The sequence below is a fragment of the Diabrotica undecimpunctata genome, chromosome 7 (assembly GCF_040954645.1).
Source record: "Diabrotica undecimpunctata isolate CICGRU chromosome 7, icDiaUnde3, whole genome shotgun sequence".
Lineage (NCBI taxonomy): Eukaryota > Metazoa > Arthropoda > Insecta > Coleoptera > Chrysomelidae > Diabrotica > Diabrotica undecimpunctata.
The window spans coordinates 101526907-101544096 of NC_092809.1; the positions used below are offsets into that span (position 1 = coordinate 101526907).

Genomic DNA, 17190 nt, shown 5'->3' on the forward strand with positions numbered 1-17190 from the left:
TCTACATAAGGATGATATAAACGCAATACAATATCTATATGGGCCTAACAATACCTATGCTCCAAACCCAAAGTTTACAACAACTAGCTCAACAACAACTCGTAAGCAAACGACCCGCTCAAGGTATACAACGGTACATACACCAACAACAACTAGTTCGACAACGTCAAGACCAACAACTAGTTCGACAAGACCAAGGCCTAGTAAGCAACCGAAAAATTTGTGTGATATTGTTCCAGATTTTATGTTTTTAGCCACTGGTCCAGAGTTTTCAAATTACCGATTATATATCGCCCGCGATAAATTTATATGGAAACTAGACTTGAACGAAATGATTATTCCATCTCAGCCTGAACTTCTTGCTGATTATGTTCCTGCAGAATTACGTCAATACACTTTACAACACATTTTTCAAACAACAGCCGGTGATTTGGTTACAATTGTGCCACCAAACAAATATTTCTCAGCATCCTTTCCTAGCATTCAATATATTGATAATTTTACACTTAATATACCCAAGAAGGCCCACATCAATGCTATTTTTCAATCAAATTCCGGGCAATCCTATACATTTTACAACAATATGTCATATATAGAATTTTCTAATGATTTTACTAGCGAGGTAAGAAGAGGCTGGATAAAAGACATATTTCCGGGAATACCTGAAGATATTTCTCTTGCACTTCGATGGATTGATGGCCATATTTACTTTTTCCGTCAAAATACTTACTATAAATTTAATGAATTTACTAGAAAAGTTGTGGCCGCTGGACAATTTAACTGGAATCTATTTGGAGTGCCTTGCCCAAACGAAAATATCTTACAACAATTAAAAACTCTAATATCTAAACTTGTATCTGTATATAATTAAAAAAAAGTGTAAAAGATGTGTTTTGTATTTACGAGTAATAATAAAAATTGTAAAAAATATATGTTTTTTATTTATCAAATTCCCGGAAGAAGCTAACATTCTATTTACTATGTAACATGTGTTCAAAGCCAAATATTATGTTAGAATTGTAAAGAAAAAGATTTTTAGCTAAACTGCAATATATTTACGACTTAAAATGTTAGATAATAAGTAACAAAAAATATAAGTTTATACAGAATAGTTACAGGGATATGTTAGTCATCGGGATGGATATACACCTATCCAAACATATTTAAGGTATTGGTACTGTTGGACGAGTCCATTTAACTCACAAAATAGGGGAGTTCGCTATGCAAACGGCAAACTTTTTTTTTCAATTTCATTTAAATCTATAACACAGATAAGGACAAATAGCAGTTTTATGTAATAATTGAATGTTATGTTATTATTAAGTGATGTGTCTTTAAACAAACTCGCCCTAGTTTTTCAAAATCACTAATATTTGGCACGTTTCAAGGTCAACAAAGAGGTATAAAAGAACGCCCTAATAGAAGCCCTGTTCATTCTGCTGTCAACCTTCAACGAGTACGTCACGCTATAACTTTGACTGTGAACGTTGTGATTTGTTAGTGTCCAGTGTTGTTGTTGTTGTTGTTGTTGTTGTTCTCAAGGCGATCATCATGGTCTGGTCTTTAATTACCACAGGTAAACGTTTTATTTCTAAATTTAACACTTATTTAAATTCGTTTCAATTACGTTATGAAGAGTGCAAAGGTAATTTAAATATTGATTTAGCAAAGATATTAGAAAAAGGTATACAGGATGCTAAAGAAGGAGCCGGCTTTCAAAAAGGGGATAAAATTCGTATAATTGTTCGTAATGAAAATTTTAAACATCCCATATCAACAGGTACTGAAACAGATTTAAATACGGATAATATCTTGGCTCATATCGAAAACATTGTAACTTCTGACGAGTCGGTTCAAGTCGAAGATACTATATTTGATATACAAATTTTCAAGATACCTAGGGGTAGCGGCCGACATAAAATTATAAATTTGGCAGAGGACCGTCGCACCAAGAAAAGCATTACCCAGATTAAAAATACCGACACTTTATGCGGGGCTCGAGCAGTTATAGTGGGCTTAACATACGTCACAAACGAGATTTTGGGCCACAAATTGATCAAAAGCGATGCTCATAGCATACGTATAGGTCGAAAATTGCAGACTGATTTGGCCGAAAAACTTTGCAACCTGTTGGGCGGTTGTTATAACGATGGCTTTACGTTGGATAATTTTAAGAAGGCAGAGGAGTTATTGGATGTGCAGATAAAGATTATTTGTGCAGAAAATTTCAACACAATCATATACGAGGGCCCCGAAAAAACAGCCAAGATTTATTTGTATAAAAACGGGAATCATTTTGATGTTATAAACAATTTAAAGGGTCTTTACGGTAGTCGTTTTTATTGTGCGAAGTGTGATACCCCTTACAGTCATTACCGTGTACACAAATGCAAGAAAGCACCACTTTGTACGATTTGCAAACATCCCGAGCATGACTTGACTACAAAAAGCAAAGTTTTGTGCAAGGACTGTAACCGTTATTGCTACAACAATGAATGTTTAAGAAACCATACAGAAGCTTGCAAAGAAGTATTTAAATGTGACAAATGTAATAAACTATGCAAGAGAGATAAGGAGCATGTATGCGGTTACTCCATGTGCAGAAACTGTAATACCTTTGTAGAAATAGCTACGCATCAGTGTTACATGATGAAAAAACCAGCCAAAGGAGGAGTTTGTACTGTAGCCTGTACTTGCAATAACAGATCAAGCGTGATAAATTCAGGCTGTAAAGAAAATCACAAACAGTCATAAAGTTGCAAAGACCCTTGTATATGTAACAATCTCTCTGAAGAAAAAATAATGAAATGCTCTTACAACGAAAGATATATTTTCTTTGATTACGAGGCAATGCAGGATACAGGCATTCATGTACCGAATCTTGTAATTGCGCAGGATTTCGGCGGACATAAATTTGTTTTTAAAGACAATGAAGAGTTCTGTAGATGGTTAATTTCCGAGAAACATAGAAATTATACAGCGATAGCCCACAATAGTAAATCATACGATTCATATTTCATTTTAAAATATTGCGTGGAAAACACGATAAAGCCGTACACTATCTACAACGGGTCAAAACTTATGCTTTTGGAAGTCGAGGCTCTTAAACTGAAAATAATAGACAGCTCTAATTTTGTAGCCGGCCCCCTGTCCGGTTTTCCTAAAACTTTTGGTCTGCATGAATTAAAGAAAGGCTATTTTCCTCACTTTTTCAACACTCCTGAAAATACTCACTACGAAGGCTGCTTACCAGATATTGCGTATTATGGACCCAACACAATGAAAACAAAACAAAGATCTGATTTTAAGAAATGGTACGATGAGCATAAAAATGACCACTTTGTGTTACAGAAAGAGCTCCATACCTATTGCGATTCAGATGTTGATATTTTACGACGTGGGTGTTTGGAATTTCGCAAGGAATTTTTAGAAATAGCAAACATAGACCCATTTCAATATCTGACTATTGCCAGTGTGTGTATGGCCATATATAGATCTAAATATCTTCGAACAAACACCATTGGCGTTGTAAAGCAGGAGATAAAGGAGACATATAGCAGGGCATCAATAAAATGGCTCAATCAATTTTCTAACGTCCAACATGCTCTTAATGGCGGAGAAGTGACAATTTGCGGTGCAAAAGTTGATGGTTTCTCGGAAGAGTCAAATACTGTGTACCAGTACCACGGTTGCTTCTGGCATGGCCACCCAGAATGCTTTAAGAACGACACAGTTAACCACGTCAACAATGAGACAATGAGTGACTTGTACGAGAGAACAATAAGACGATCAAAACAAATAAAAGAAGCAGGGTACAACTTGGTAGAAATGTGGGAATGTGAGTGGTTAAAATCCAAAGAATGTAAAAACGCCGCAGATCCTCAACTTATTGAACCCTTAAAGCCTCGTGAAGCATTCTTTGGCGGTAGAACAAACGCCATAAAACTAAACGTGACTGGGAAAAAGCTCAGATACATAGATATTGTATCACTGTATCCAACCGTACAATATTACGATCAATATCCAGTTGGCCACCCTACAAAAATACATGCACCTGAAGTATACGATCCTAATTGGTTTGGTCTAGTACATTGCCAAATACTACCGCCTACTGATTTATACCATCCTGTATTACCTGTCAAAACTGACAAATTAATGTTTCCACTGTGTAATCAATGCGTCTTGGAAGATTGCGAAAATTGTGATCATGATGACTCGGAAAGAATGCTGAGGGGTACATGGACAACTCTAGAAATTAATAAGGCCTTAGAAAAAGGGTATAAAATAATAAAAAATCACGAGGTGTGACATTTTGAGCAAACATCGACAGATTTGTTCAAGGGATATGTCAAAGATTTTATGAAGATCAAATTAGAAACTAGTCCACATACGTATGCCACAAATGAAGAGTACGCTCGGGCTGTAAAAGAGCAGATGGACATAGAGCTCGATTTATCTAAAATAGCCCCAAATCCCGGTAAACGAGCAGTCGCTAAAATATGCCTAAATAGTCTATGGGGTAAATTTGGCCAAAGAATGAATATGAAACAGACAGAGTATGTTGTGGACATTAAAAGATGGTACGAAGTTTTGATGAACGATAAAATAAATTTAACAAACGTCACATTTATTAATGATAATATAGCACAAGTCTCTTACGATTATAAAGACGTGTTTGTGGAAGACCCAACATCTACGAATATTTTTGTGGCATTATTTACGACCAGTAACGCTCGTCTAAGACTGTACGAGATGATTGATAGGCTAGGAGAAGCAGTTGCCTACTTCGACACAGACTCCATTGTTTACATTGATGATGGCCTAAACACTGTCGAAACAGGTGAAATGTTGGGCGATTGGAGTGATGAGTTGCCTGGAGATGACTACATAGTTGAATGGCTCAGTACAGGTCCTAAAAGTTATTTTTACAAAACAGCCAAGGGCAAAGAGGTGACTAAAATCAAAGGTTTCACTTTAAACTACGAAAACAGCCTAGTACTCAATGCCTCCGCCATGAATGACATCATACACGATCCAACCAAAGAAATTAAGCTCACGTATGACCAGATCGGTAGGGATACAGAGACCAAAGATATTGTTACGAGAAAAAGGGTATCAAAGACTTTCAAGATGGCCTACAAGAAACGAAAAATAATACAAAGTGATGACTCATTAATTGACACAACACCTCTTGGCTTTCAAAAATTATAATAATAATATTACGCATTAGACATTGTACCTCATTCTTTATTAGACGCTGTTACAGGAAAGACGTGTTTTGTCTCGCTCGTGTTTTCGATAAATTTTGATTTTGTATAAATTAACAATGTCTGATCAATGGTCAATAAATATTATAAATCAGCGAGAAATAAAAAAATTCAACGCTTATCTATGCACTTTTCAAGTTAATTGTGACAACTTTAAAATAGGTGAAGGTTTAGAACAAGACAAAGACTATCTAAAAAACCATTTAGAGACCGCTCTTGAGGATATAAAAAAGCAAGCTGGCTACACAACAGGTGACAAAATCAGAATTGTTGCCTTAAATGATGACTTTAGACACCCGATATCGACAGAAACAAGTTCAAGTGCCAATATGTCAAAGTTATTAGAACAAATTAGCAATATATCGACATCTAACGCTGCTGTCCACCTGAGAAATACAAAATTTGATGTACAAATCTTGAAAATACCTAATCCGAAAAACCACTGATCTTCCTATGATGATGATGATGACGTTAGACACCCGATATCGCCAGAAACAAGTTCAAGTGCCAATATGTCAAAGTTATTAGAACAAATTAGCAATATATCGACATCTAACGCTGCTGTTTCAGTATCGATAGTTCCTTTGACCGAGTCAGTCGTTAATTTCGTTAAAGGCCGAGCCGGTTCCTAATTACTTGGTGTTTGGATTTAACTTTTTACATATAAGACAATAATTAAAAAGTGTAAACTGATAATTAAGACGAAATAATATCGGTCCCCGATGGGGGACAAAAAAATACAAGGGACGTCTTTTATGACGACAGATACTGACATGAATAACAGTGATTTAAGTGTTAGTAATATTAATAATAAATCTAGTGAGGATAGTGATGTCCAGAAAACAGCGAAGCAGTTGGAACCGAAAACATTCAATCTCCTCTCAGATAAGTACAACGTGCAAAATATTTGGGTATATATAGAAAGTACCGACAATAACAATTTAGGTAGATTGCATCCAATGACTGTTGGTCATATTCTTTTTAAAAAATTTAATCTTAAAAGCATTCTTGAAATTAAAAGTATAGGCCGAAACCGGATTAAAGTGTTATTAAAATCACTTCTAGAGGCAAATAATTTAGTAAAACATCCACTACTGAAATCAGAAAATTTAAGAGCATTTATACCGAACCATTTACTAGAAATTAAAGGGTTAATAAGAGACGTGGATACTCGTTATGATATCAACTATCTTATGGAAAATATCGAATCAGACTCACGTGTTACTAACATATATAGGTTAAATAGAAAAGTCCAAAAAGAAGACAAAACAGTCGAATTTGTACCTAAAAAATCTATTGTCGTTACTTTTGAGGGGAATATTTTACCAAATCGCGTAGCTTTTAATCGAGTTTTTTTTTCGGTTGAACAATTTGTAGGTAGAATAACCCAGTGTTACAAATGTTTGAGATATGGGCATGTATCTAAACAATGTAACAGTACTCAGGAAAGGTGTATAAATTCTTCTTCTTCTTCAAGTGCCATCTTCGTTCCGAAGGTTGGCGATCATCAGGGCTATACGTATTTTCGAAACTGCTGACCGAAACAATTCGTTGCTGCTATATAAATTGCGGTGAGATTAAAGATGATAAACACAATTGTGATAAAAATTTGACTTTTTGTATACACTGTAAAAGCAGAGATCACGTATCTATCTCAAAAAAGTGTCCCTCTTATGACAATCAAAAAAAAATTAAAAATATAATGATAGAGCAAAAAACCTCATTTGAGGAAGCCAAAGAAATATCTGAGAATTCCTTATCCAGTTTAGTAAGTCACAATTCCTTTTCACCGCTAACAAATTATGACAAACATTTTCCAGAACTTCCTAACAACGATCGTATATCGTTATCTCATCCAAATCGTAATCAAATCTCTACAAATTTCAATGGCAATCAAAATAATTCCTTTTCCCAACAAACTCATGCGAGGGATAGACCTCCAACCAAAAAAAAGAGAAAATCAAACTCTCCCACTATCCAATCACCTGTTCAAAAACCATTATTTCCATTCACCTTTGGACCTTCACAACCTTTGACAATAAATTCAAATAAACCAAACTACTCTAGTTTGGAAATCAAAAAAAGCAGTATAGCTAGCAATTTATCAATTTTTATCATGGACTTTATTAATAAAATAATTTCAAGTAACAACAGACAACCTGTTGATATTAACGTAATTACAAGTAGTATAGAACAAGTATTGGAGGATACTTTGAAAAACCAATAAAATTTAATCGTAAAACACGCAATTTAAATATAATGCAATGGAATGCACGTTCTGCTATAGCTAACAAAAATAGTCTGGTACAATTTCTTTTTGATAAAAATATCGACATTGCGCTTATAAGCGAAACTTGGTTTAAAAAAAATCAACAATATAGTTTTAGTGGTTACAATATAATACGCAATGACAGAAACGATGGCTATGCTGGTGTGGCAATTTTAGTACACAAATCTCTTCAATTTGTGGAACATAAGATCAATATAAATTACAATGAAAATATTTTAGTGTGTGCTGTACAAGTTAAATATGGAACTTTGTCTTTAAATTTTGTATCTATTTATAAACCTCCAAAAATACAAACAATATATGAAGATTGGGTAAAAATTTTTGAACAGTTTGATGGGCCTTTAATTATAGGTGGTGATTTTAATGCACACCACTCTATATGGGGCTGTCATAATAATGATACCACAGGATCACAACTAATAAATGTCGCAGATGATTTAAATTTAACTGTTTTAAACAATGGAGAACCTACGATTTTAAGACGTCCTGATCAACGGGATTCAGCTATTGATGTAACCTTTTGTTCACCTGAACTAGTTAACAAAACATCTTGGAATGTCATCTCTGATACCCTAGGTTCAAATCACTATGTTATTTCTATAGAATTAATTTTTGCAATTAATGAAAATGAAATATCTCCTAAAAATAAATGGAATATTAAAAAAGCCAATTGGGCGTTATATACCTCGACGATTCAGATTTTGCACGATACGAACAACAGTCACTCGGATAATCTAACTGAACAGTACTCCTCCTTCATTAATAATATAAATACGGCCGCAGAAGCAGCTATACCCCAATATAAACCTTATAAATGTAAACGGCACCCACCCCCTTGGTGGAATATTGATTGTGACAATATTATCAAACAACGAAAATTGGCTTTAATAAATTACAAAAAAAACACTAATTTTGAAAATTACGTTCAATACCAGGAGATCTCGGCTAGAACCAAAAAAACATTAAAAAATATAGCAAAGAAACATTGGATTGAATGGGTCTCTTCCCTGAATAAAAATACACCAGCTACAACTCTTTGGAATCAAGCTAGAAAAATTTACAGAAAACCAATATCAAAAATAAAATCTTTCGATCAAAAATGGATTGATGACTTTCTTATTAAAGTTGCACCACCAACTGCGAACCCTCAAAAATCCAGCTACATAGATTCAACCCCATCTGAAAAAAATCATTTTCTACTAAAACCTTTCACTTATAATGAACTAATTTTCGCTATAAATGATCGTAAAGATAATTGTCCAGGATACGATCATATCAAATACTCCATGCTTATTAACCTCCCAGAAGTAGCAAAACATTTTCTATTAGACTTTTTAAATCGAATCATTCAAGACAATTCTGAGGTAGATTTTTTTAAAGACATCATTGTTATTCCGATTCTAAAGCCTGCAAAAGATCCAAATTCAGCAGAATCTTATCGACCGATTTCTCTCTTTTCTTGTGTATTTAAAACTTTGGAACGAATGTTAAAACATAGACTAGAATGGTGGGTCCATACCAAAAAATTACTACCAAATAATCAGTTTGGATACAAACGAGGATGTGGAACTTTAGATGCACTAGCTACACTTGTAACGGACATACAGAGTAACTTTTCTAGAAATAACTATTTGCCTACTTTATCTCTAGATATAGAAGGTGCTTATGACAGTGTGTGTTTACCTCGATTAAAAGACAAAATGATCAATCAATTTCAAATACCCACAAATCTGGCACAAACCATAATTAATTTCTACACTAATAGACGCTTATACGTTAGAAACTATAAAAATGAATTTCTTGGACCACGTCATAATAGTTGGGGATTACCTCAGGGATCAGTCTTAAGCCCTTTTCTTTTTAATCTGTATACTGCCGATTTTCATAGTCTTAATATACCAAGTATCACTTACAAAACAATCCAATATGCTGATGACTTCCTAGTCTATACAGAAAGGAGTAAATATGAACCTTCCCTTACAATTTTAAGAAAATTACATGCACATTTCTCAAACTGGTTTTGTAAAAATGGTTTTAATTTATCCACTAATAAATCAAACGTGTGCATTTTTTCACGACATAATATTCCAAACACAAATACTATTTTATTAAATGGCCAAAGTTTAAATTTCTGTAAGTCAATAAAATATCTAGGTATGTTTCTAGATCAAAAGTTAACATGGAAAGTACACATCGAGTATATGCTTGACAAAAGCAATAAAGGTCTCAATTTTTTAAAATCAATTTCTAAAACTTGGTGGGGTGCTGACGTAGAAACAGCTTTGCTTTTTTACAAATCTTATATCAGATCCATTCTGGACTATGGATGTATACTTTATGGATCAGCAAGCAAACAAATTTTAAATAAAATTGATGTATTTCAACGGACTGTTCTACGTACTTGTATGGGAGCAATGAAGTCTACTCCAATAGCTCCATTGCATGTTGAAGCTTTAGAACCTCCTTTAAATTTTAGACGAGATTATCTAAGTGAAAAATTTGTAGTGAAAATTTCATATATCAACAATTCTTTATATTCTGGCATAAGCTCGCTAAATACCGAGGATCTAACAAACAGTTACTGGATTCATAAAAATTCACCAACCCTTTGCACGGCCTTTAGAGCCATGTGTAACAATAAGTATACCAACAGTATTAGCAACCTTGAGATTAACGACTATTTCGCATTTTTTAATGAAGCTTATATACACATACCAACATATTATAGTATTCCATCATTAGATTCATGCATCTTAAATTCTTACATAAAAAAATGGCCCATGGCAACTGTAATCTATACAGATGCATCCAAAACATCGGAAGGGACCGGATGTGCTTTCTACATTCCATCCAAGTCAATAGAAAAAATGTTCAAACTACCTCTCAATTGCTCAATTTTTAGTGCTGAAGCTCTTGCAATTCTTGAAGCCTTGAAATATTTCGACAGTTTAAACAATAATGCAGTTTTAATAATATCCGATTCATTATCAGTCTTATTATCTCTCAAAAATACAAAATTACCCAATTATAATTCTAATCCTTTTATTTACCAAATTAAGAACATACTTGTTAACCTTAAAAATAAAAATAAAACTACGAATTTTATTTGGGTAAAGGCTCATGTTGGTATAAAACATAATGAGCATGTTGATTACATTGCAAAAGCTGCAATAACCTCGACAGCTGAAATTTTACCAGATGAGAGAATTTGTGTTCCTGATGCTTTTCTCATCTCTAAAAGAAATCAAAGAGATCGTTGGAATACCGCTTGGCAAACTTTTTGCGACCACTCAACAACACAATACGTGCATATACAACCACACATCCCTAATTCCAGATGGTTCAAGAATTTCAATACCGCTCGTAAATATACAACAACTTTAATAAGATTGAGATTTGGCCACGCTTGTTATCCTGTTCACCTTGCTCAAATCAAAATATATAATTCAGACTTATGCGAAACTTGTCAAAAACAAGGAGATCTTAACCACATCTTTTTTAAGTGTTCCAAATATCTTCAGCATTCAGGAACTCTTTTAAACAACTTACAAACTCTGAAAATATTCCCTCCATATCAAATAAATAACCTGTTGGCTACTAATAATAAAAAAGTTTATGATTGTTTGATTAAATTTATACATAGTGCAAATGTGTGTCTGTAGTCAATCTCAGCTAAGCTCGTTAACCTTTGTTCTAACCCAATTGTTTATTTACCTTTCTTTCCGTGACCTATTGCTAGTAATGTCTTAAACAAATGTCCTGATGGGTCCCTGGACGAGAAGTGAGTATCCCTGTTGTTCCTTATATTTGTTTTTTCTTGATATAATTTTCTCTTTTTGTTTGATTTAGTTATAGGGATTTTATGAGGTTTTTTGACTCGAATAGATACACTTTTTGCACTAGCAATTAATAGTATAGATTATACATTTATGTATGTATACACTGTATAATGTACACTTATGTATGCACTTATGTGTATATGCATACACTTTTTTTTTTCTTTAGTATTTATTATATTTTTCTTTTATTATATCTCAATATGTAATTGGCTAAATAGCTAAGTGCTAAAGCCACAAAAAAAAAAAAAAAAAAAAAAAAAACGCTGCTGTCCACCTGAGAAATACAAAATTTGATGTACAAATCTTGAAAATACCTAATCCGAAAAACCACTGATCTTCCCCGGGTATGGTAACTTTCTGCAGTATCAACGATGATGATTATATGAGATAATGGTTCCAAACCCAAGTATCAAGAAAGAAAATATAACAAAAATTATTAATATTGTATAAAGTTGAAAATTATGTACATAAAATAAAAATTATTGTAATCTTTAAAGGTATTAATACAATACATATATAAAAATTGTAAAATTTATGGACACATAAAATACCAAATTGTAATTAGTATTAATAAATATAATAATAAAATATAAATAATAATAAAATATGAATAAATATCCTCTCTTTTTTTTCTCCCGTTTTATTTATACTTACATCCTAGTATAGCCGACACTGTAAACAAAAAATTATTACTAATAATACTAATAATAATAATCGGTAATCGATTCTTACCTATGGGCATTGTCTCAGCCCTGTTCACTGAAAAAAGTAGTGATTTTCAAGTGATCTAAATTATTAGAGTATACTCACTTAGTTGCTCATCTAAAATCAATATATATATATGTATATATATGTAAGTATATTAAGAATGCTTATAGATACTTACAATACATGTCTGGTTCCTCTGAAAAAAGAATATTGATATATATATATATATCAGTATTATAGTTTCTGGTTTTACTATTTACTTACGTGTTAGTACTAACATCATAGCTAGTACGAAGTGTACCAGTACCTGTATCACTAAAAAAATCTAAATTTTAAAAATTGAGGATATAACTGACTGGCCCTTTCTTACCACCCAAAAACACTATTGATTGTATAGGCTTCATTGTAGCAACTATTCAAATTAATAATATTGTTCCCTAGTTATATAGGATAATGTTTGCGGTTTTACTTTTTTTTTATTATTTTTATAATGCGTCTAATTGATGATTATACTCTGAGAAAAATGAGAAAATATATAGTTCTAACTTTTTGCATTCCATAGTATGTTATATTTTACGCCTTTAGTCTTATTTCTTGGTATTGCAACAATTATTCTTATTTGTCTGTTATTGCAACATTTTGCATTTTAATATAAAGGCTTATGACTTGTATTTTTTATACTATATGTATTCGTTTATTGGTCTCTGTCTTAATATAAAGGCGTATTTATACTTTGTGTATTCGTTTCTTGGTACGTTTCGTCTATAACATGTATTTTTTTATTTTTATACTTTCTGTATTCGTTTCTTGGTCTCTGTCTTAATATAAAGGCGTATAACTTGTGTATTTTTATACTTTGTGTATTCGTTTCTTGGTAGGTTTCGTCTATAACATGTTTTTTTTTTTATTTTTATACTTTCTGTATTCGTTTCTTGGTCTCTGTCTTAATATAAAGGCGTATATCTTGTGTATTTTTATACTTTGTGTATTCGTTTCTTGGTCTCTGTCTTAGGTTTCGTCTATAACATGTATTTTTTTTTATTTTTATACTTTCTGTATTCGTTTCTTGGTCTCTGTCTTAATATAAAGGCGTATAACTTGTGTATTTTTATACTTTGTGTATTCGTTTCTTGGTAGGTTTCGTCTATAACATGTATTTTTTTCTATTTTTATACTTTCTGTATTCGTTTCTTGGTCTATGTCTTAATATAAAGGCGTATAACTTGTGTATTTTTATACTTTGTGTATTCGTTTCTTAGTCTCTGTCTTATTCGTTTCTTAGTCTCTGTCTTAATATAAAGGCTTATAACTTGTGTATTTTTATACTTTGTGTATTCGTTTCTTGGTCTCTGTCTTAATATAAAGGCTTATAACTTGTGTATTTTTATACTTTGTGTATTCGTTTCTTGGTCTCTATGAAGGTGAAAGAAAAACGAGGGTGATTAGGAGCAGAGGGCAGCAAAGACACATATACCGTAACAGAGCGTAGCAGAGGCTAGCAGAGCATAGCAGAGGGTAGCAGAGACACACAGAGGGTAGCAGAGCATAGCAGAGGGTACCAGAGACACACAGAGGGTAGCAGACACACACACACACACACAGTACGCGTTTCGTAGGTTAAGAATAGACGATATCTTCACGTTGCGTAAAAGAAGAAGAATTGATGTTGCGTAAAAGAAGAAGAAGAATTGATGTTGCGTAAAAGAAGAAGAATTGAAGCTATCTTCACGTTTAGGTTTGGTTAGGTTACGTTAGGTTTGGTTAGGCTACGTTAGGTTAGGTCATACGTAAAAGAAGAAGAATTCGTAAAAGAAGAAGAATTAGGTTAGGTTAGGTTCGGTTTGGTTAGGTTACGTTAGGTTAGGTTAGGTTTGGTTAGGCTACGTTAGGTTAGGTCATACGTAAAAGAAGAAGAATTCGTAAAAGAAGAAGAATTAGGTTAGGTTAGGTTCGGTTTGGTTAGGTTACGTTAGGTTAGGTTAGGTTTGGTTAGGCTACGTTAGGTTAGGTCATACGTAAAAGAAGAAGAATTCGTAAAAGAAGAAGAATTAGGTTAGGTTAGGTTCGGTTTGGTTAGGTTACGTTAGGTTAGGTCGAATCTGGGGAAATCTGTGTCAGGGGTCTGGGGAAATTTGCCATATTCACCATAGGGTAGCGAGCGGTTTTTCCCCAGAATCTGGGGAAAAAAGTGAACTGAAGTGACACCCTATCTACTTTTAACGGACTTCGAATATAACGGACAAAAAATCCGGTCAAATGTAAAAAAAAAATAAAAACATACTGTTAATATTACACATGCGTCTCATATATGTAATCAATATGGTATAAAAAAGCAAACTTTCGGACATAAAAAAACAAAAACCAAATAAATAAATTTGCATTCATATGTGATGTAGGAGAGCATAGCAATCTTGGAAAACGAATGAAATTGGCTCGTGAAACTTCACTGAAAGAAGCAATCTTAAAATGGTATGGCCAACAACGTTCTAGTGGGATCCTGGTCCGAGCAGTCGAATTAAAATTTGCTGCAATTAAATTAGCAAATCATATGGACATACCAGAGCAAGTGATGGATGGCTCTGGCGCTTTCGTAAAAGGCACGGAATCATGAATAAAAGAATTTTCGGCGAAGCTTCAACTGCACCTAAACAAGAAACAGAACCTTTTAGGCAACAATTAGTAGCACATATAGCAAGTAAGTAACGAAATGCAATTAGAATCTTAGACTTACAATGTTGACGAAACTAGTTTGTTATGGCGTACTTTGCCTGGAAGCGCACAAGCCTCCAAATATGAAAAATCGGATTCTGGAAGAAAAATCAGCAAGGACAGGATCTTGGCACTGCTTTGTGGTAACGCTGATGGATCGCATAGATTGATACCTGTAGTGGTTGGCAAATCTCGTAAACCTAGAGTTTTAAAAGACATAATGCATCATATGCCCCTTTCATATTATAGCTCTAAGAAGGCATGGTTCGTTCACCTCAGATATTTTCAAAAATTGGTTTTTCAAAGAAATTGTACCTTTAGTGAGAAAATTTCAAGAGGAGAAATTGGGAATACCGTCAGAAGGGGCGATTTTTTTTTTGCTTTTAGACAACGCTCCTGCTCACGCCTCTGAAAATATTCTACGTTCAGAAGATGAAAACTTCAGGTGTATGTTTTTGCCAAAAAATGCAACATCGCTTATTTAACCCATGGATCAGGGAATAATTTTGGCATCCAAACGAACATATCGCAGAAAGTTTTTAGACGAAGTAATGGTTGAAGAAGATACAAGAGCGCAACCTACCTTGCAAAACTTAAGGTCTTACAATTTAAAATCAACAATTTTTAATTTTGCTGCAGCATGGGAGGAGGTGAAAGAACAAACATTAAAAATGGTTGGAAGAATTTTTTTGGTGGCCAAGATGCAGACATAGATTTAGAAGGGTTGAAAGTTACTAATTTCTGTAGGACAATACGTAATAATGCCGGAGAACATGTAGCTGAGGAAGATATTTTACAATCGCTAGAAGTAGATGAAGGTGACCCTGGGTATACCATCATGACTGAAAGTGAAATAGCAGATGAAGTTATGAACCTTAAAAATGAGGACGGAAGTAAAGATAGCAAACAAGACGACAAAACAAGACTGTTAAAAATGAAGTTATCAGAGGTAAGATCGCATCTCGACGATCTAACAACATTTAATGATTATTAAATTAAATTGTATTTAGGGAGCTGATCATAGAAAAACATCAAACAAAACTCATCAAGCAAACGAAACTTGTTCAAAACGGGATTACCGACAGCAAGCGCGTCGATATCCACAGCAACGTTACTTCACGACAAATGTCCGAAGACAATTACATACTTACATAGAATTTGGTTTGTAGTTTGTATTTTTTATATATATCTAATTACAGTGTATATATATATATATATATATATATATATATATATATATATTTTCAAAAAAAAGTATTTTGAATATTTTAACCATATTTTTATATAACGGACTTTCGGCTTTAACGGACCCCCCGCCCCCCAAGGTAGTCCGTTATATCGAGGTTTTACTGTATATATATATATATATATATATATATATATATATATATATATATATTAAATAGAATAGGGAATATTATGCATCTCTGTCGAACTTCATATTTTAATTTGAAGTTTTTCGAAACCACATTATTAACTCTTACATTAGAGTATTATTTACATATAGTTTTTGTAATATATAGATTAGATGTTCTGACGTACCCATTTCTCTAAGTATATGCCACATTTTATCCCATTTTACGGTATCGAAGACCTTGGAATAGTCAACAAAGCATAAATATGTTTCTATGTTAAACTCTCGATTTTTCGATAGTTTGACGAATATTAAGAATATGTTCTCCTGTTCCTCTACCTGGGACGAATTTGCAGTGTTCCTGGGGAATTTGTGGTAGGAGAATTGATTTTAGTCATTCATTGATGATGGTTAGAAGTACTTTGCTCGCGTGTGATAGATAGCTATCTCATATCAAAGATACAGAATATAAACAATGTACAAAAGATACTGCTATGTAACTTATCTAGTCTAACAAATAACTATTATTTAGGATACAAATAAATTTTTTATAACCTTCAAAGATATACTTACAATTGACCCCCTTTAGATTTTAAATCTTTAAAACCGGGTGTAAATAATTTGTTTTCTAAAATTTCAACTTCTTTGTTAAACTCGCTGATTAACTCAAAAGCTCTATCGATAGAATAATCTCCTTCGTTCCTCGAGAGTAGTTTGACAATTGTTTTAGATAACTTTAGTCTTTCTTGAGACGAAGTACTGTGGTGCTTTTGAATTAAATCTGTCATTATACCCTATAAAATAAATAATATGTGAGTATATTAAAATAATGTACCAATCTCCTAATTTTCTTTTTTTTTTTTTTTTGTTAAAAATTAATACAGCCAATAGCGATCATTACAGAGCTTTATTAGAGAAATTAAATACGAGTAACCTTTCGTACCACACTTAATGAAAATAAGCAAGAGAGACCAATTAGAGTTGTTGTTAAGAAATTACATCACACATGGCCACCAGAGGAAA

The 17190-nt window shown here is 33.2% G+C and overlaps 1 protein-coding gene across 1 annotated transcript in view; it reads right to left on the reverse strand.

Annotated features, from left to right (window-relative positions):
* Positions 1 to 17190, reverse strand: part of LOC140446900 (uncharacterized) — a 42185-nt gene that overhangs the window by 6394 nt on the left and 18601 nt on the right. Inside the window, exon 7 of the mRNA XM_072539486.1 lies at positions 16741 to 16961. Within this exon, the coding sequence (XP_072395587.1) occupies positions 16741 to 16961 (221 nt within the window). The remainder of the gene's footprint in view (positions 1 to 16740; positions 16962 to 17190) is intronic.